Raw genomic sequence first — 20596 nt, 5'->3', positions numbered from 1 at the left:
CAGAACATGAGTGAAGGTTAATTTTCTTAGTAGCTTGCATTTACCCCCCACTGTCCATTTGCAAACCCTACAAGGAGAGTCCTTCCCACAAAAAACAGATCCCACTACATCCCAGTCAACATACTTACTCATCCTCCTTTATGGAGGAGAATGTAAGAACACCCAGCAGATAAAGATGACTTCCAGTTGAAATTAATGTCAAAATAAGAAAGTAGCTGTCCTAAATCCCAGCTAAGAAACTTCAGTGGTTGATGTTCATTCCTTTTGAAAAGGGTGAGGTGGGAATAGGCTTTTATAGTGGGGGAAAAGCCCATTTTTGCCCTCTGCTATGAAAGCCTGCCCAAGAAACTGCATGAACTTCTCACTGAAATCTTGAACAAGACTGATGGCAAGAAAGTATTTTCCTTTCTCCCCATGCTTGCAATGTGAATGCTTCACCCGTGTTCCTGAAAACTTTGCTGTGAATTTGGGAGCCCTTGGGGAGCTCTCAGTGATGAAGCAGTAGCAGTAACAGCACTCTTTTGGTCCTGACCTGGCCTCTACTTAAAAGCAGACTGACCGCACCGTACATCAGCGGTTTAAATGAACAGAAAAGGAGCAGTAGCACTTCGGAGCCATATTAGTACTTGTCTTGGTAAGTTACTTGCCTGTAGTAAGTAACTACACGAGTTACCAGAGTTCCTTTTCAAAGGCATTGGGGAAACCATACGCAAATAAGAGAGGAGCCACAGCTCACAAACATTCTTTATTGTCAGATCTCAAGACATAATAATTGGACGTTTTTTATTTGTACTGTATAAAAAGCTTGTATGGAGTAAGAAAAGCTCAGTTGTCTTTCGATAATCAATGATGTTCTAATGAATTTTAGAACAGCAGATAAGGAAGTCATCCGCTTTGATAAATAAGATGTAACAGGTACCACACATTGTCTTGATTAGAGTGTTTTTAAGGTTTCTGATGCTATTCAGGCCTACAACTTCTCTATCAAGATTGCGGAAGCACCTCCTCCTCCATTGCAAATTCCTGCAAGACCATATTGTCCTTGTTTCAATGCATGGGTCATGTGAACAACAATTCTTGCTCCAGACATTCTAAATAAAAGAAAAAAGAACATTTATAGCTTAGGTTAAAGTAAATTCTTCATTTGACCCACACAGGACAGTTGGCAGACTACAGTACTGATTTACTGGAGGTTATTATTACACAGGTTATTTTAAAATGTCTAGCTGCAGTACTTAAACAGAAAGATCCTTATCCATACACTGAGAAAAATTCCATGTTTGAGATTCCTCCAGAAAATGAAACTGCCTCTGAAGTCAGTCTGTAATGACCAACTATGTCTACATGCAGTAAGAATCTTTCAAAGAAGGTAAGGAGCCTACACCAAAACACAAATCAACAGCAACAATTATTTTCAGACTATTTCCTCTTTGCTTACAACGAGATACCCTGCAGTAGCTAATGTGACCCACCTCATGTGTGAAATCTGACATTTAAATTCATAGAATCATAGAATGGTTTGGTTTGGAAGGGACCTGAAAGATCATCCAGTTCTAACTCCCTGCCGTGGGCAGGGACACCTCCCACCAGACCAGACTGCTCAAGGCCCCATCCAATCTGGCCTTCAACACCTCCAGGGAAGGGGCATCCATGACTTCTCTGGGAAACCTGTGCCAGTGCCTCGCCACCCTCATTGTGAAAAATTTCTTCCTAATGTCTAATCTAAATCTCCCCCCTTCCAATTTAAAGCCATTCCCCCTTGTCCTATCACTCCATGCCTTTGGAAAATGGCCCTCCCCAGCTTTCTTGTAGTTCCCTTCAGGTACTGGAAGGCTGCTTTAAGTTCTCTGCGGAGCCTTCTCTTCTCCAGGCTGAACAATGCCAACTCTCTGATCCTGTCCTCATAGCAGAGGTGCTCCAGCCATCTGATCATCTCTGTAGCCCTCCTCTGGACCCGTTCCAACAGTTCCATATCCTTCTTATGTTAGGGATCCAAGAACTGGGCACAGGCTCTGGGGCGACCTTAGAGCAGCCTTCCAGTACTCGATGGGGTCCTACAAGAAAGCTGGGGATAGACTTTTGACAAGGTCATGTAGTGATAGGACAAAGGGCAATGGCTTTAAATTGGAAGGAGAAGGAATTAGATTAGACATTAGGAAAAAATTCTTCACAATGAGGGTGGTGAGACACTGCACAGGTTGCCCAGGGAAGTTGTGGCTGCCCCATCCCTGGAGGTGTTTCAAAGCCAGGTCGGATGGGGCCTTGAGCAGTCTGGTCTGGTGGGAGGTGTCCCTGTCCATGGCAGGGGGGTTGGAACTCGATGATCTTAAAAGGTCCCTTCCAACCCAAACCATTTTCTATGATTCTATGATTCATATGGCTACGGCAACAAATAAACTCTTTATAAAAGTAGGTGATGACTTAACTGTGAAGAGAAAATTGGGATCATGCTATTTTCAAGGTGCCCTGGAATTCATCACCTGCTTTAAGTCACTGTGTACTTGATAGTAAATTTCTGTTACCATTACTCCTTGCATATAATTTGCGAATAGAGCTTAATGTGTTAGCCAGCAGTGTCGAGAAAACAATGCCTCTGTGCAGAACAAAACTAAGCACTTATTTTACTTACCCTATTGGATGTCCAAGAGAGACGGCACCTCCGTTAATATTTACTTTTTGTGGATCAATACCCAGCATTTTAATATTGGCCAGCACAACAACACTGAACGCTTCATTGATTTCCCACATGGCAATATCTTCTTTTTTCAGGCCTGTCTCACTTAGAATCTAGAAATAATAAGAATAATTACTGCTATGAAAAAGACAGGAAGCTCATTGCAGGAATAATTAGGTATATTTGGAAGTCAGTGACTCAGGCTGCCCATAGTCTAAGTCAAGTCCACATTTTAGAAATTCTTTATTGGGTGGGAAAATGCAAAATTTAGGTAATGAAGCAAACTTTTTCACAAAGAAGAAATGGTGAGTGCCCTATGCCAAGCGTATGTTTCCACCACACTTAGTCTGCTGCGAAAAAGGTACATTGAAACTGATTTATAGCATGAGGCAATAGCGCACTCAGGAGTATTGTGTCCAGTTCTGGAATCCCCAACATAAGAAGGACATAGAATTGTTGGAATGGGTCCAGAGGAAGGCCATGAAGACAACTGGAGGGCTGGAGCTATCTCTGCTATGAGGACAGGCTCAGAGAGTTGGAGTTGTTCACCCTGCAGAAGGCTCTGAGGAGATGTTAGAGCAGCCTTCCAGTACCTGAAGAATGATACAAAAAAGCTGAGGAGGGACTTCTGACAAGGGCATGGCGTGATAGGATGAGTGGAAATGGCTTTAAATTGGAGAGGGGAAGATTTAGACAAGACATTAGGTAGAAATTCTTCCTGGTGAGGGTAGTGAGGCACTGGCACAGGTTTCCCAGAGAAGTCATGGATGCTCCTTCCCTGGAGGTGTTGAAGGCCAGATTGGATGGGGCCTTGAGCAGTCTGGTCTGGTGGGAGGTGTCCCTGCCCACGGCAGGGAGTTAGAACTGGATGATCTTTCAGGTCCCTTCCAACCCAAACCATTCTATGATTCTATGATCTTCAGATCCTTTTTGAACTTGTCTCTACTTGTACAGCCATATTTTTTTTGTGTTTTAGACTCTAAAGCTTCCAAAGTGTAAAGAAGCCCAGAGTTGGTGAGATCGGTATAAAAGAATATTCCCTTTCAAAACACGTGTGAGAAAATTGTTGCTTTGAAAATCTGCATTCTGGACTTGATCCTCTGAAAAACATGCCCTTTGTATTTATGACAATTATAATTTTGATCCTAATTACAAGATGATCCACTGAAAGATGAACCAATGATCCAGTACTAAGGAACTGTGTTGTTTTTCAAAGAATATTCAGTTTTAGTCCTACCTTGGGAACAGCGTATGCAGGTGCAATTGGGAAGTCAATAGGATCGACAGCAGCATCTGCAAAAGCTGTAAAAATCACAAAAGCTGTTTAAATACCTTTAGGGTTTACTTGACATGATTTTTGTTTGTGCAAGCAGCAAAGCCAGCCAAGATAGAAAAATTCTGAATATAATGGTCCATGAAATAAATAGAGCTGAGGTTTAGTGCCGTGAGCCATGCAATAACATTTTCAGATTTTTAATACTACTCCATATAGAAAACTGTTTATGATCAAAGGCCAGCTTGTACAACAATTGATATTTCAAGGACTGTATTGAGAAGATGCAACCATAATGCCTAAGAGCTCACCTTTTTCCATCCCATGAACATCAGACAACCAGCCAAAAAGGACTCCCAGTCTGGGCACATCCTACAGGAGTATTTTCAACGACCATAGTCAAAGATAAGAAAAATCGTACCTACTATCCGTGCCAATGGTTTGACTTTCAGTCTCTTGGCTGCCTCTGCAGTCATCAGCACCAAAGCAGCTGCTCCATCATTCAGAGTACTGGCATTAGCAGCTGTAACTGTGCCTAGAAAAGGCAAAGTGCTGTTTAAACAGAGGGGGAAGTGTGATACAGCTCAGGTATATCCCATTAATGATTTTTTTATTTCTTACGTTAAGCCCTTGAATGTAAGGGCTCAACAATATGGTGATATCTGTTGTGCTAAGTTAACTATAAACTAAGTATTTTTTTTAAATCAATGTGATCCAATAAGTACATTCACATGTATTCCTATCTTTATCAAAGTGGCAGTTTATATCACACCTTCCACACTAGCTGCATTGTGGGCATTAACAGAGAATTCCAGCTCAAAAAGTGTAGTGAGTGAGTGGTAACTTTGATTTTTTTTTTTTATTTTTTTTTTTAATCAATTATACATTCAGGGAAGTAACAGGCAACTATGGAAAGGCACTCCAGTTCCCACTGAACAAGAGCTTATACTTGCTGGAGACCAAGGTAATGGCTATTGAAGCCAATCTGATTCAGCCTTTTTAAATGAGATCTCCAAAACAGAGGTTTTCACCGGTTTAAGGTTCTTGGGCCATCTTTTAATCCAGGCCAGTTCATGCTGTTGTGAAGCATGTTTCTTTTTATCTTAGCAGACATTTAATTATTAAAGGACTACTGTTGGGCATTCAAGCTCTTGTGAATAGTATTCTTCACTACAACAAAGTATTACAGTACTTGGTAGAAAAATAAGCAGTTAATTTAACCATACTTACCATTTTCTTTTTGGAAAACAGCTTTCAGCTTTGGAACTTTACTAAAATCAACCCGTTTGTATTCTTCATCTTCTGACACTTCTGTATCTGGCTTTCCTGAAAGGCAGATTTGGTTCAGTATTTTATCGTATAGTTCATTCTTACAACATTCTAACACAGGACTTTGCTTAAATGCTGCCTTGTTTAAATAACTTATTGCAGAAGAAAAAATATCAATGCATGTAAAACACATGCCAAGAAATGTGCTTACGAAAACTGACAAAAAATTATTCCTTAATCCAATTTATTCACAGTAAATCCAATTTATAATTTAGCTCAAATCAGAATATTCTATTTTTCCCAGTAGTAACTACTTCTTGTATCACCTCCTGATGGCTGAATGATAGGGACAAAGACCATATCATAGAATCATAGAATCATATCTTTAAGGTAATTAAAACACTGATGTCCTCAAGCCATACTAGCTCAATTCAATAGCTTGTCTTCCATTTACATAGAAAAGAAGACAATACAGCATGTAACATCAAAGAAATATTAAAACCCAAATCAGATCAGAAGTCATCGACAGCTGTTTCTGAAAAACTTTGCGTAATAAAGTTTTTAGCTAACCTAAAATTAACGTTCATGAGATCTGCATGTTTAAACAATGCAGTTTGCACTGAACAGTGTTACAACTTTCAATGAGAAGCACAATTCATTTTATCACACCTTCCCCCAATACCTTTTTTTGAAACTGTGACAGGAACTATTTCATTTTTCAATATTCCTGAATCCCACGCTGTTTTGCTCTTTGTGTAAGAACCTATGGCGTAAGTATCTTGTTCCTCTCGTGAAATAGTAAACTTTTTCGCAGTATTCTCAGCACAGTTGCCCTTGAAGAAAACCAGGCACGTTAGGTGTGGTATTTCTGGAGATGTGAACTATCAATGTAGCTGAAAAAATTCAACCACCACATTCCCAGAACTGAATATAACTAATATTCAGTGTCCATTCCTAATTATGCAGTCATGATCAAGCAGTAACTTCTGCATGTGAAATGTCAACTCCAGATTTAGTAAATGTTTTCTGGATTCAGATTATTAAAAGCATGAAGGAACTTCCCTTACAAGGCTTTTTTAATAAAAACTGGATATAAAACTAAGTTTTAAAGTGCTTAGGACTGACACCTTCAGAGACTGAACAGTATTTCGCATCATATTATTCATATTTTCATTCCATTATTAGCTTATCTATTCCAAAGGTTACAAGAACAGGTGAACACACAGGGCATTTTTAGGCTTCGAGATCTGATATTGTAAAAACTGCAAAAATAAAAGTATGCTTGCCTTTTGTCTAAAAACTGGAATGAAATATGTAGAATGAAACAATCAAATTATTATATATAAACATAATTACGCAATCATAATTCATTATCAATACTGTCTAAATATCTGGAGACAAAATAATAATTAAACAAAAGATACTCATTTAGTCAATCTGAAAGATTTGTTCTTAAATAGCTTTTTGTTCCACATCTCATTTTTGTAAAAAACTCAGTGAATCAACATACAACCCTTGAGCACCATGTTCCTCCAGTTCTTCAAACAAGCAAGTTCACTTCTATGCAGTTAAAGAATTTCAAGTCCCCATAGCACCAGCAGCTCAGTCTATTGCCAAAACTAAAACCATTGGATGGGCCTTCCTGCGTATTCTCACACTGTTAAGGTTTTCCAAGCAACCTACAGCTACTATCATGAAGACAAAAGGGTCTAAAATATTGTCCCAATCTATTAAAATTTTGTGTGTGAACAGAACTTTGGGCATAAGAAGCATGGCCAGCAAATTGAGGGAGGGGATTCTCCCCCTCTACTCCACTCTTGTAAGACCCCACCTGGAATGCTGTGTGCAGTTTTGGAATCCCCAGCATAAGGATAAGTACCTGTTGGAACGGATAAGCACCTGTTGGAATAGGTCCAGAGGAGAGCTACGGAGATGATCAGAGGGCTGGAGCACCTCTGCTATGAGCAGAGGCTGAGAGAGTTGGCGTTGTCCAGCCTGCAGAAGAGAAGGCTCTGCAGAGACCTTAGAGCAGCCTTCCAGTAGCTGAAGGTGGCCTACAGAAAAGCCAGGGAGGGTCATTTTCCAAGGGCATGTAGTGATAGGACAAGGCGGAATGGCTTTAAATTGGAAGGGGGAAGATTTAGATTAGGCATTAAGAAGAAATTCTTCCTGGTGAGGGTGGTGAGGCACTGGCACAGGTTTCCCAGAGAAGTCATGGATGCCCCTTCCCTGGAGGTGTTGAAGGCCAGGTTGGATGGGGCCTTGAGCAGTCTGGTCTGGTGGGAGGTGTCCCTGTCCATGCCAGGGGGGTTGGACCTGGATGATCTTTAAGGTCTGTTCCAACTCAAACCATTCTACGATTCTATAACCAACTCCTCAAGGTTTTCCCCATGTACAGGAACTAGCAAAGCCACTATTTACATTTCTATAAAAAATCCTCACACTCAAAATCCATTTTGGCTAAATGTTGGAGCGGATTTCAACCAACAGCCTAAGTAGAGCATGCTACACTGCAAAAAGAATAAATTACACACCAAAGAATAAATTACACACCGAAGAAGTGAGGTCTCTATCAAATATATGGATCCCAGGAGAATATTCTTCATACATGCTTTCCTGTACAGCAGCAAGAGCACTAACTGACCCATCAATAATATCCTACATTTGCAAATTACCATATGCAAAGGTCAGAAATATTCATAAACCGAAAGCAATCATTCTCTTTTCAAACTGTTTTTCCCTGACACTTATTCTTCACTATCTTCAAATCAGTTGTTTTCCAAACCCATCCTAAGTTTGTAGTTGTTTGTCCAATTTAAGTTACTGTGCTGATGGGTAGGGACATCAGCTGACTCAAACCTTCCCACAGAAGATATGAGATATGTACATTGGAGGAGGGAAAACAAACACAAGAGCCTGCTGGACTACACACAGTAGGTAACCTCCAAGACACCAAGTCACTTGATTGCTCTCTCCCCAGAAAGAGCAAAAGAAATATATCAGTGGCAGAATTCTTTAATTTTTTGTTAAATCCCTGCTCTACGCTACTCAGACTTCAGTCAAAGACAAACAAATATTAAGATAAAATTTGCTACTCTGTTTTGGTCTTCTGTCTAGCCCCCTCCATTACAGTTACTATAGGAATCCTGGAGATGGAACACTTTCTCCTCCTCCGTTAGTGTTATTCCTCATTTCTAGGTTTGCTACATGAAGCAGTTTCATAACAATGACAAGCAAGATCTTCAGAGCTGCATCAGGTCCAAGGTCGATACCTCAGTAGAGTGCCAGAATATTTACCATATGGATATGGTTGTAAGCATCTGTGAGCCCATCTTTTACTATCAAATCTTCCAGCTTTACTCCTCCATAAGGTGTTGATCCTCTGCTCATTGTATAGGGAACGTTGGACATGCTCTCCATTCCACCCGCAATCATTACATCCTGCTCAAAGGAAACAAGTTAAAATTATTAATAACACCGTGTGTTCTCTATGACTTCTTGTAGGAACAGATATTAGCAAAAGTTTAAGTGTGAAAGCTTCATATTTCTGAGGAGTCTTAGAGAAAAAGTGAAAAAATATTTACACATTTAAAAAGCAAACAGCAGGAACGACAGCTGAAGAAAGTTAATCCACCCTGACAGAACAACCAGACTTCGTCTCATATCTGATTTCAGAATGATGCAAGAGGAACGTTGCTTCTAAGATTAAATAATAAATTTAAAGTTTCTTTTCCTGTACATTTCTCATTTTTGTTCTCCATTAGTAGCTCCATATCCCTATATACAGTTCTGGAATCCTCAGCATAAGAAGAATATGGAACTGTTGGAATGGGTCCAGAGGAGGCCATGAAGATGATCAGGGGACTGGTGCACCTCCCATATCAGAACAGGCTGAAAAGTTGGGGTTGTTCAGCCTGGAGAAGAGAAGGTTCCAGGGAGACCTTATAATAGCCTTCCAATACCTGAAAGAGGCTACGAGAAAGCTGGGGAGGAACTTTTTACAAAAGCCTGTAGTGACAGAATGAGGGAAATGATTTTTAATTGAAATTTTTAAATTTAAATCTAATCTAAATTAGATTAGACATTAATAAGAAATTCTTCACAATGAGGGTGGTGAAGCACTGGCACAGGTTGCCCAGGAAAGCAGTGGCTGCCCCATCCCTGGAGGTGTTCAAGGCCAGGTTGGGTGGGGCCTTGGGCAGCCTGGTCTGGTGGGAGATGTCCCTGCCCATGGCAGTGGGATTGGAACTGGATGACCTTTAAGGTCCCTTCCAACCCAAACCACTCTATGATTACTGTAACATGAAATTAATGCAATTTTTTAAATTAGTCCAAAGTTTGTGGATTTTCAATAGAAGAGTTCAAATCTAATGACCCAATTTCCCATTATGATGTTTTGCATTTTCCTCTTTCCATTAACATAATGCTTCCCTTTAAGTGGTAATGTAGGAAGGGATTGCATGGAGGAGGTTGCATATCTGAAGTCATGAGGCCAGGTTGGATGGGGCCTTGAGCAGCCTGCTCTGGTGGGATGTTTCCCTGCCCATGGCAGGGGGTTGGAAGTGGATGATCTTTAAGGTCCCCTCCAACCAAAACCATCCTATGATTCTACGGAATGAGCAACAGCCAGAATGTAAGATGGTCAATAAGAAAAGACAGAACAGCTACAGTTTTACATAATATTGTTTCATCTTACTATGTAAAGAGAGATGACTTATAATACAGTCTTATTTTCTGAAAAGGCCAATTAAAAAAAAGGAGTTGTTAATGATTACAGAATTGGAATTAAACTGAAGCACTGTGGACATTTAAAAATTCGTATACTTTTCAAGCTGACACCAAGCAAACAAACAGAAAGCCTACAAACAGCAAAGCTGTAAGGACCATAAGTACACCTAGTTTCATCAGGTTATACCCGCCAAATCCCAGGATCCCCACATAAGAAGAACAGACAGTTGTACATAGTGGCATATTTGTAATATGGATAAATGTAAAAAAAGAAATACAAATGCAGAACTGTGAATCTTTGAGAGTTCAATGGTGCTGTTCATACAAGTGCAAAAAGATTTCACATCAAAACAGCAATAAAGACAAAGATGCAAGCTTTTTTGTTGTTTTCAAATTAAGACTCAGAGGAAAAATGGTTCAGTTCAGAATGGATTACAAATTAGATCCAGGAACAGTGACATAAGTAATAAAGAAAATAAAGTAGGCTGGAGACAAATAGGAAAGGCAGATAAATCAGAAAGGCAGCTGAGATATGGAAGCAGCAATAAATCAGAAGAACAGGAGTCCCTGGCATATCAATTCCATAAAAGAGAGACAAATACAATTGTTTATATGATGATGTACACTGACTCAAGCCACTGGAAACCATCACTGACTTTCATGCCACAGATACCTCACAGTCCGCAGACAGGAAAGCCAAACAAATACCAACCCCTCTCATAATTTATACCTCTAAGAGACTAATAACCGGCCAAGTCTCCTTCTTGCCAAGACTGGCGGCACATCATGTATGAGAGTTGGGGTTATTCAGCCTGGAGAAGAGAAGGCTCCGCGGAGAACTTAGAGCAGCTCGCAGTATCTAAAGGGGGCTACAGGAAAGCTGGGGAGGGACTTTTTACAAGGGCGTAGAGTGAGAGGACCAGAAGGAATGGCTTTAAATTGGAGGGGGAAGATTTAGATTAGACATGAGGAAGAAACTCTTCATGATAAGAGTGGTGATGTACTGGCACAGGTTGCCCAGGGAAGTTGTGGCTGCCTCCTCCCTGGAGGCATTCAAGGCCAGGTTGGATGACGCTTTGAGCAGCCTGGTCTGGTGGTAGGTGTCCCTGCCCACGGCAGGGAAGCGGAACTGGATGAACTTCTAAGATCTCTTCCAACCCAAACCATTCTATGACTCTAGCTCAGCTGAAAACTCCAGTTCTCTGCAGAGTTCATGGCCTGTATCTAACAAACCAATCAAAGACACAACCACTGTCACAAAGTCACTGGATGTAAATTACTAAATCCAAATGTAGCTGTTTACTCAGACATGCTGTGCTCAGTTCTAAGTCCAGTGACAAGAGTTCCACTGACTTCAGTAAGCACTGGACAAAGTGCTATTCTCTGCAGTGCAAGGCCAAGGCAATAAGAAGTTGCTTAACTCAGCTATGCTGTTATTTTCACAGAAAGGACAACAAAACGTAGATCTTTTACTTTTGTTCTAAACAACCAAACCCCCCACAAAGTTTTTTCACCAACGAGACACCTAATTTTGTAAACCAAAAAAAAAGCATTGAACTGACAATACCATAGAATCATAGAATGTTTTGGGTTGGAAAAGGCCATAAAGATCATCCAGTTCCAACCCCTCTGCTACGGGCAGGGATGCCTTCCACGAGACCACGCTGCTCAAGACCCCATCCAACCCAGCCTTCAACACTTCCAGGGAGGAGGCAGCCACAACTTCCCTGCGCAATGTGTGCCAGTGCCTCACCACCCTCACAGGGAAGAATTTCTTCCTAATGTCTAATCTAAATCTTCCCCCTTCCAATTTAAAGCCATTTCCCCTTGTCCTGTCACTCCACACCCTTGTCAAAAGTCTCTCCCCAGCCTTTCTGGAGAAGAGAAGGCTCAGAGGAGATTGTATAGCGACCTTCCAGTACCTGAACGGGGCCTACAGGAAAGCTGGAGAGGGACTATTCATAGGCTTGTGGTGATAGGATGAGGGGGAACAGGTATAAACTGGAGAGGGGCAGATTTAGACTGGACGTTAGGAAGAATTTCTTCACCATGGGAGTGGTGAGACACTGGAACAGGTTGCCAAGGGATGTTGTGGATGCCCCAGCCTTGGAGGTGTTCAAGGCCAGGTTGGATGGGGCCTTGGGCAGCCTGATCTACTGGGATGTCCCTGCCCATGGCAGGGAGGCTGGAACTAGATGATCTTTAAGGTCCCTTTTAACCCTAACTATTCTATGATTCTATGATTCCTGTAGCCCCCTTTAGGTACTGGAAGGCCACTCTAAGGTCTCCTCAGAGCCTTCTCTTCCTGATACTGAACAAACCCAACTCTCTCAGCCTGCCCTCACAGTAGAGGTGCTCCACAATATTGTCACTTGAAAGAGGGATGTTGCCAAGGTGCTTTGAGTTAAAATCAAAATTGAGTTTGAATTAAAAATAAAATTGAAATGTCTTTCTTCATATTCACACTTTGCCCATATTCTTTTCTGCACAGCATTTAGTGGCTTGCTGATGTTGATGTATTCTCCCATCTTCCCGTTAAGTAATGCTATTTTCCCCCACCATATAGAGAATCTTAGAACACAGTTGACAGAGATGAGGAATTCCCCTCCATTAAGCTCTTCAATGAAATCTCTTATTCAGCAGCAATACATTCCACTTCTTCTAAAAAGAGTAGAAGCCTAAAACATCATTAATGTGCTTGGATACGACATCGCTATAGTATGTATTTAAATTATTTAAGTGTTTGAAGTGTCTGAATGTCAGGATTAAATGTGTTTCATTAAAAATGAAGATTATAAAAATATCTTCAATTTTTGAAACCAGAAAGCTTGAAAATTCCCGTCATTATTTTCTGTGGGCAGGTGGGGAACAAGCAGTTGGGAGAGGATGTAAATAACAACAACAAATTCACCTTATTTGCTCAGCTTTAAAAATACATCTGGCAATTTCCTAGCTGTAATACAATTTTTTTCTGTTTTCAACCAAAACACATCAAAGTGACTATAAAATTACAGTTGCATACGCAAAACAAAACTCTAATATCCTAAGTCAAAACACAGTCCCAAATCAAAGAGCACAGTCATCATCAGCACAGAATCTAAAAATTAGTTATGTTTTTTTTTCATAAAACAGCACTGAAGTTCACGTACCTGACTCCCACACATAAGGCTTTGTGCTGCCATCATGACTGATTTCATTCCTGAAGCACAGACTTTATTGACAGTTGTACATGGAGTGCCGATTGGTAGACCTGAGTCAAAAAAGTTGTACAAACAACTGAATTATTTAAAGGGTAAGCTAACACTTTTTTTGGTGTCTCAGCAATATTTCATAGAATCATAGAATGGTTTGGGTTGGAAGGGACCTTAAAGATCATCATTTCACATGGGACCAATTTTTGCCTAAGCCCAGAGTGTCCAGCTTCCACTATTTAGTCTGCCAGGACAATTTATCTACCCTCACCGCTAGTCTGATGGGTGATAGTATCTATCACCCATCCTGGAGACTCTTGTTTATTTCCTTCCAAGAACAGACTCACAATAAAGGAGTAAACACGTGAAGAATCCAAGAGACAGAATGTCAGGGAAGCAGCTCCAAAACTATTCCAACTCCTGACATTCCGATCCCTTCCTCCAAGAAGCATTCTAGACCAAAAAAGCATAAACAAGCTGTAGGATTCAGCAACTGGCAACAAAACAGACCCCAGAAATGCAGGAACTCTGAACACATGCAAAACTGAACAAGACCAAAAGTGCTAGGTAGGTGTCAGTGTCATTCACACAGTTACTGAGTTGTTATTGAATGTTCATTACAATAGCTTTGGGCTCTACTGTGAGCAGCTTCGCCCAAGACCATTGCGTCACTGCCTCTACTGGGTTTGTTCTCCAGTATTCTGGCTCTTCTAGCAGCACTGAAACGGGGAAACTAGCCAGAGAATAGAAAACGGACATATTCACCTCTTTGCCTCACATGGAAGCAATTCCTTCTCTTTCAAAAAACTATAGGGACACTGCCAAGAAAGTATCCAGTTCTTCCCTGAGCCACAGACTTTCTCAGACTCACACTAAGGTATGGAATCCCATCCCCAGAGCAAAAGTGATAAGAAAATAACTCCTGCATCCCAATAACATTCATGCTGCAGTTAACATTATAGAGTGAATCCTTCCACTGACAGCTCCAGACTCCATGGGAAGATAAGCGTAATGATATACCTTTATCTGCAGTTCAAGGAAACTCACTGACCTTTTATCCAATAAACCGTAAGAATAATGATACACTGAAAAAAAAAAAAAGCCTGTTCCAAGAAAGACTCCAAAAGAAGCATTCATTATTACCCTGGTCTACAAAATCATCCTCTCCAGGTTCTGCAAACGCCACCGGCAGTAACATCCACTGTGCACATGAAAATCAGTTCCCGAGGCTGCACAATTAGACACACTTACAGGAGTATAACGCATGCTCTTCACCCATCACAGCAAAAAAAAGCATACACAGACCGTCTTGACAACACGCTGGACAGCACTCTGCTTGAACTCAGCACTCAATAACCACAGAACCATAGAATCGTTTGGTTGGAAAAGATCTTTGAGATCACAGAGTCCAACTGTACCTGCCCACTACTAAACCATATCCCTGGCGCACCTCATCTCCTCGTCTTTCAAATACCTCCAGGGATAGGGACTCAACCACCTCCCTGGGCAGCTTCTGCCAGTGCCCGAGAACCCTTTCAGTGAAAAAATTTTTCCTGATGTCTAATCTGAACCTGGTAATCTACACTGTCTACATAACAAGAGAACCAAGAGAATTCATACCTGCACCCAAGACCGCTTGTCTTGTTGGAGCTTGCCCTTGTCCAGCCTGCAAGACATTGCCCATATACACTTCTTTCACTTCTGCTGCAGGGATACCTATAATAAAAAATTGTTTTGATTCAGCGTTCTTTGCATGGATGACGTAACACCCTTTTATGAACCTTCTCATTGAAGCTTTCTATCAAAGACTGACAAAATGTGTCGTGTCCAACCTGTGCGCTAGCAGCACATTTCCAAGTCTCACCAGTTACCTGAGAAGCTCAACTTCCATGGATGGTTAAATGCACTAGACTTTCTACCTGCCACAATTATGTCTAAAGAAAAAGTTTTGTTTGTCTGTTTAACAGAGGTGAGCCAAGGCCGCCCCTAGCTGCCAACAGACAGAAGAGGCCTGCTGCATCTCTTGTGTTCAAGTTCTTGTAATGTGCTGTTTCAAGAAGCCAAATTTGCAGAAAATGAACCCTCCCTTCACCCAAAAAGACTTTTGAGCTAATTTAATTCCATCAATAGACTTACAAGGGTGCCCTACAAGCGTAAGTGCTCATGTGAAAAATGGGCAAGGAAAGGAAGGGCCACTGGTTCCAGCAACAAGTAGCCTTTGCATGAGCTTAGATGTGCCACAAATCTCCACTCCAGAAAAACAATTAGCATGTTTAACCAGATTTGGATTAGCATAGATGTCCCTAAGTAACATTCTGTTCCTAGAAGGAGCACTTAATGCAGATTGAAACAAAGCCCAGCAGTCAACTTTACATAAATACCATTTGAAGATAAAGACTTACAGTTCCACAGGAGCAAAAAACCCAGGACCTTATGTTTACCAAGCAATTTAAGTCACAGACCCATACTGAGTGACTTGAGATTGTCTTTGTCACAAAAAAATATTTAGACATACCTGCTCTGTCAATTGCTCCCTTAATTGCAATGGAACCAAGTTTAGTGGCTGGCAAAGACGAAAGAGTTCCCTGGAAAGATCCAATCGGTGTCCTTACAGCACTTGCTATCACCACCTCCTAAGAGAAGAAGCATGAAGTTGAAGTCAGTCTCTCTCGCATATGCACACACACACCTGTATTTTTTAAATTTACCCACTCTTTCACTGATATCACAGTTTCCCTTTTATTCTGCAAGCGTTTCAAAGCACTAAAATGGCCTTCATTAATGCATGCAGTGTGAGGAACAAACCCAAGGAGATCAGTGCACAGCCACAGGACTACAATTTTGGGATCATGGAGCCATGGAGGAATGGCTTCCAAGGCTGCTATGCAGGTATATGGGCTCTTTAGGAAGGACAGACCTGATGCTTTCATAAGGTCACTCTCAATGATCTTGGAATGGTCACAGCAACTGTGAGAGGTACCTGAGGGCTGCAGAAAAGCAAGCATCACTCCTATCTTCAAGAAGAGCAAGAAGGACCCAGGGAACTACAGGCCTATCAGCCTCACCTTGATTCGCGGGAAGGTGACAAAACAACTAATCCTGGAAACTATTTCCAGAATCATGGACAAGAAAATCATCAGGTTTGGTAGATGAGGGGAGAGCAGTGGACACTGCCTAGACTACAGTAAGGCTTTTGATACTGTCTCTCATAAGATCTTCATACAGAAGCTGATGAAGACAGTGAGGTGCACTGAAAACCAGCTGAACAGTTGGGTCCAGAAAGTGGGGATCAGTGGCACAAAGTCTGGTTGGAGGCCAGTAACTAGAGATGTACCTCAGGGGTCAAAACTGGATCCAGAGCTGTTTAACATCTTTAGTAATGATGTGGCTGATGGAGCAGTGTATTCTCAGCAGATTTGCTGGTGACGCAAAACTGGAAGGAGTGGCTGATATGCCAGAGGGTTATGCTGCCGTCCAGAGTGACATTGTTAGGTTGCAGAATCATCCAACATGAAGCCCAACTAAACAAAGTAGATGTCATACCTGGGGACATGGTCTAGTCACAGACTTAGCAGAGCTTAATCAATGGCTGGACTAGATGTTCTTTAAGGTCTTTTCCAACTGAAACCATTCTACGATTCTATGATTATAAGTGCAAAGTCCTGCACTTGGGGAGGACCACCTCCAGCCACCAGTACAGGTTTGGGGCCAGCAAGCTCGAAAGCAGCTTGGCAGAAAATGACCTGGGTCCTGGTGAACACCAGGTTGAACATGACCCAGCAATAGAATCACAGAATCACTAGGTTAGAAAGGACCCACTGGATCATGGAGTCCAACCATTCCTAACAATCCCTAAACCATGCCCCTCAGCACCTCATCCACCTGTCCCTTAAACGCCTCCAGGAAAGGTGACTCAACCACCTCCCTTTGTTCCTTTGCAACAAAGGAAGCAAATGGAATCCTGGGCTGCATTAGGCAGAGCACTGCCAGCACTTCAAGAGAGGTGATCCTTTACCTCTACTCAGCACAGGTGTGGCCATAACTGCAGTATTGTGTCCAGTTCTGGGCTCCTCAGTACGACAGAGACATGGACATACTGGAGAGAGTCCACCAGAGGGCGAGGAAGATGATTAAGGGACTGGAGAACCTGACATACAAGGAGAAGCTGAAAGAGCTGGGACTGCTCAGCCTGGAGAAGAGAAGTCTCAGGGGCACCTCATCCATATCTATAAACACCTGAAGAGAGGTTGCAAAGAGGACCAAGACAGGCTCTTTTCCCTGCTGCTCAGCGACAGGATCACAGGCAGTGGGCACAAACTGACACAGAGGAGGTTCCCCCTGAACATCAGGAAACACTTTTTCACTGAGAGTGTGACTGAACACTGGAACAGGTTGCCCAGAGAGGTTGCAGAGTCTCCACCCTTGGAGATATGCAAAAGCCCAGGTTCCAGTGTAACATGTAAGCAGTAGTTTAAGACATCGTGTGACATTCAGCGCTATACCTAGCAGCTTCTCAAATTAGATCTACTCTTACTTTGCCTCTTAGTTTTAGTGCTACATCAACATGTTGACCTGCTAACCCTCTGAGCATTGCATGAGAACCTGGCACCAAAAAGATGCACATTTCAGACCTCTGGCTGCCCCAGGCTATTGAGAAGAAGCACGAATCCCTCCAGCTGTGCTGGTTTCAGCAGAAGTTAGACACAAAGCTTTACAAGGTCCCACCATGAGTTCTTCACTTAGAGAGACAAGCAAAGAAAGAAAACACTAGAAGAAAATTAAAGCAAAACAAGAAAAGTTATACTTCTTTAAAGCTAAGAAGGTCTGTCTGTTTCTGTAAACCTTCCTTTGTCATAATTGAGTTCACTGATAGTAACATACTTGCCCTTATCTTTCAGGTCATAATAGCAAGTTGCAGAATAACCTCAAAGCCATTAAGCTGTGTTTTCCAATCACAGGTAAACAGTTGAGTTAAGCTTATGTTAGCTGACACGATTTTAACTGATTTTGTCTCATGCTACCTAAAGATTAGCAAACCAAATTAAAAAATGAAATCTGACATTTATTCCAAATTTTGCAGTAAAGCATGACTTGGGCACAAGTCACGTGGTATTCAATGCAGGTTTTTTTGTGATAACCTTTTTAAAAATGTCAGTGATTAAGAAACAAATTTAAACAGTGACTTATTCAGTCAGATGGTGCTTTATACTTACATTTAAAGTACGCTGTGATGCATAGCCACGGCTTGTATACTTCAAAGCCTGAAAATAAGAAAGTCCTCTGAATCTCATATCAAGAAAGCCAATACCATGACATTTGAGTAATGAACCATTTTCATAGAATTCACTATTTAAAAAAATAATATCTAAAAAACACCGGAAAACATATATATTTAAAAATCATAACATGCCTTTTTAAAAACAAAAAAGTGTAGTCTAGTACAAAGTCTCATCATAACATCTGTGCTAAACTGTTTTCTGAAAAATAAACAGATACAACTTTAAAAAGAAAAGCCAATTCATTTTGGCCAACTCTGCTGCATACACATATAACACAGGTCTAAATGCGGGAGTGAATGGTGCTATCCTGAAAAAGTTTTCTCATCCCTGCCCGCTTCTCTGGACTTCAGTTCATTCATTACTATAATTAACCTGACTGTTTTTAAAAAAGAGGCCTTTTGTGTCTACATCTTCATTTCATTGTTTTTTCATGAACAAAAATGAGGATGAAGAATTCAGAATGCTACAACAAAAGTTGATAATGATAAAAACAACAACAAAAAAGAAAAGCTAGCCATGCTTCTGCATAAATAGAAGCATGGCCAGCAGGTTGAGGGAGGTGATTCTTCCCCCTCTACTCCACTCTCGTGAGACTCCCACCTGGAGTACTGCGTCCAGTGCTGAAATCCCCAACATAACAAGGACATGGAACTGTTCAAATGGGTCCAGAGGAGGCCATGAAGATGATCAGAGGCCTGGAGCACCTCTGCTATGAGCACAGGCTGAGTGTTGGCATTGTTCAGCCTGGAGAGGAAAAGGTGCCGCACAGACCTTACAGCAGCCTTCCAGTACCTGAAGGGGGATACAGGAAAGCTGGGGAAGGATTTTTTTACAAGTGCATGGAGCAATAGGATGAGGGGGAATGGCTTTAAATGAAGGGGAAGGATTTAGATTAGACATTTGGAAAAATTCTCCATTATGAGGATGGTGAGGCACTAGCACAGATTGCCCAGGGAAGTTGTGGCTGCCCCATCCCTGGAAGCGTTCAAGGCCAGGTCGGATGGGACTTTGAGCACCCTGGTCTGGTGGGAGACAATCCTGCCCATGCAGGGGGTTGGATGATCTTTAAGGTCCCTTCCAACTCAAACCATTCCATGATTCTGTCCTTATTGCTGTGATAGGCAGCAGACAAATACAGAGACTCTGTAGGGCAACAAATTACGAAGGAAGGAGCTGAAGAGGTGGATGATGTCTCTGGCTACTACACGCCTTTATGTCTGAATACCAGAATCGTAGAATTGCTTGGCTGGAAAAGCCCTTTGAGATGACTGAGTCCAACCACACCTGTCCACTGCTGAACCATACCCGTGACCACCTCATCTACCCGTCTTTTGAATGCCTCGAGGGATGGTGACACACCCACCTCCCTGGGCAGCCTCTGCCAGTGCCCGAGAACTCTTTCGGTGAAGAAATTTTTCCTAATATCCAATCTGAACCTCCCCTGGCACAACTTGAGGCCATTTCCTCTCATCCTATCACCTGTCACTTGCAGGAGAGACCACCACCACCTCGCTACAACCTCCTTTCCGGGAGTTGTAGACAGTGACAAGGCCTTCCCTCAGCCTCCTTTTCTCCAGGCTAAGCAACTCCCAAGTAGTCGATGGACACAGGGGCTCTGAAGGTACAAAGAAGGAGCTGCAGGGCCAGGCGAGGGCCCTGCGAGCCTGCTGAGGTGACAGGCGTTCCGAGGTCCTGGAAAAAGCTGCTCTCAGGATGACGGAGGGCCAAGCCGAGTGGGGAAGGTGGGAGGCACCTCCCTTCCCGCCGCAGTCGCGGGGGTGACCTTGGCCAAGCTTCTCCGCGCCCCAGGGGCTGCCCAAGGGCAGGGAGAGGGGAAGGGGCCCGCGCCGCCCGCCTCACCCGCAGCAGCTCCGCGGCTGGACGCCGCCGCCACGCCAGCACCGCCACAGCCGCCGCCATGCTCGCCCCCCGTCACCTTCAACGCCACCGCCGCGCTTCCGCCCCCGAGCGGCGAAGTCCCGCCCACCTCCGGCTCCCATTGCTCCAGAGGTGAGGGCGGTGGTGAATCAGGCTCTGCCATTGGCTGAGAGGGAAGGCGGGGCGGTGCCAAGAGGGGGAGGTCAGAGAGGAGAAGCCCCGCCCACCGCAGGCTCCCATTGGTCGCGAGGTAGGGGCGGTGGTGAATCCTCCCATACCACTGGCTGGGCGGGAAGGGGGCGGT

General features: G+C 42.6%; 1 protein-coding gene across 1 annotated transcript; it reads right to left on the bottom strand.

Annotated features, from left to right (window-relative positions):
- Positions 1–732: 732 nt before the first annotated feature.
- ACAT1 (acetyl-CoA acetyltransferase 1) lies at positions 733–20385 on the bottom strand. The gene is made up of 12 exons (XM_054055168.1): positions 20275–20385; positions 18349–18396; positions 15651–15768; positions 14756–14851; positions 13094–13194; positions 8514–8657; positions 5899–6049; positions 5178–5273; positions 4369–4482; positions 3912–3976; positions 2630–2787; positions 733–1091 (listed from the first exon to the last, which is right to left on the bottom strand). Exons 1-12 carry the CDS (start codon positions 20332–20334, stop codon positions 971–973), a joined length of 1272 nt encoding a protein of 423 aa, XP_053911143.1. The 5' UTR covers positions 20335–20385; the 3' UTR covers positions 733–970.
- Positions 20386–20596: the final 211 nt, after the last annotated feature.

Source organism: Cuculus canorus, chromosome 1 (genome assembly GCF_017976375.1).
Source record: "Cuculus canorus isolate bCucCan1 chromosome 1, bCucCan1.pri, whole genome shotgun sequence".
Classification (NCBI taxonomy): Eukaryota; Metazoa; Chordata; class Aves; order Cuculiformes; family Cuculidae; genus Cuculus; species Cuculus canorus.
Note: the sequence above shows the minus strand (reverse complement) of the source record. Positions and strands in the feature narration are given on the sequence as shown.

Excerpts from the sequence above, each read along its gene's own strand:
- ACAT1 (XM_054055168.1), bottom strand. The coding sequence starts at position 20,334 with ATGGCGGCGGCTGTGGCGGTGCTGGCGTGGCGGCGGCGTCCAGCCGCG. Across the intron at positions 15,769-18,348 it reads CATCACAGCGTACTTTAAAT|GAGGTGGTGATAGCAAGTGC; the intron begins GTAAGTATAAAG and ends TTCTTCTCTTAG. Across the intron at positions 6,050-8,513 it reads CTTACAACCATATCCATATG|GGCAACTGTGCTGAGAATAC; the intron begins GTAAATATTCTG and ends GTTTTCTTCAAG.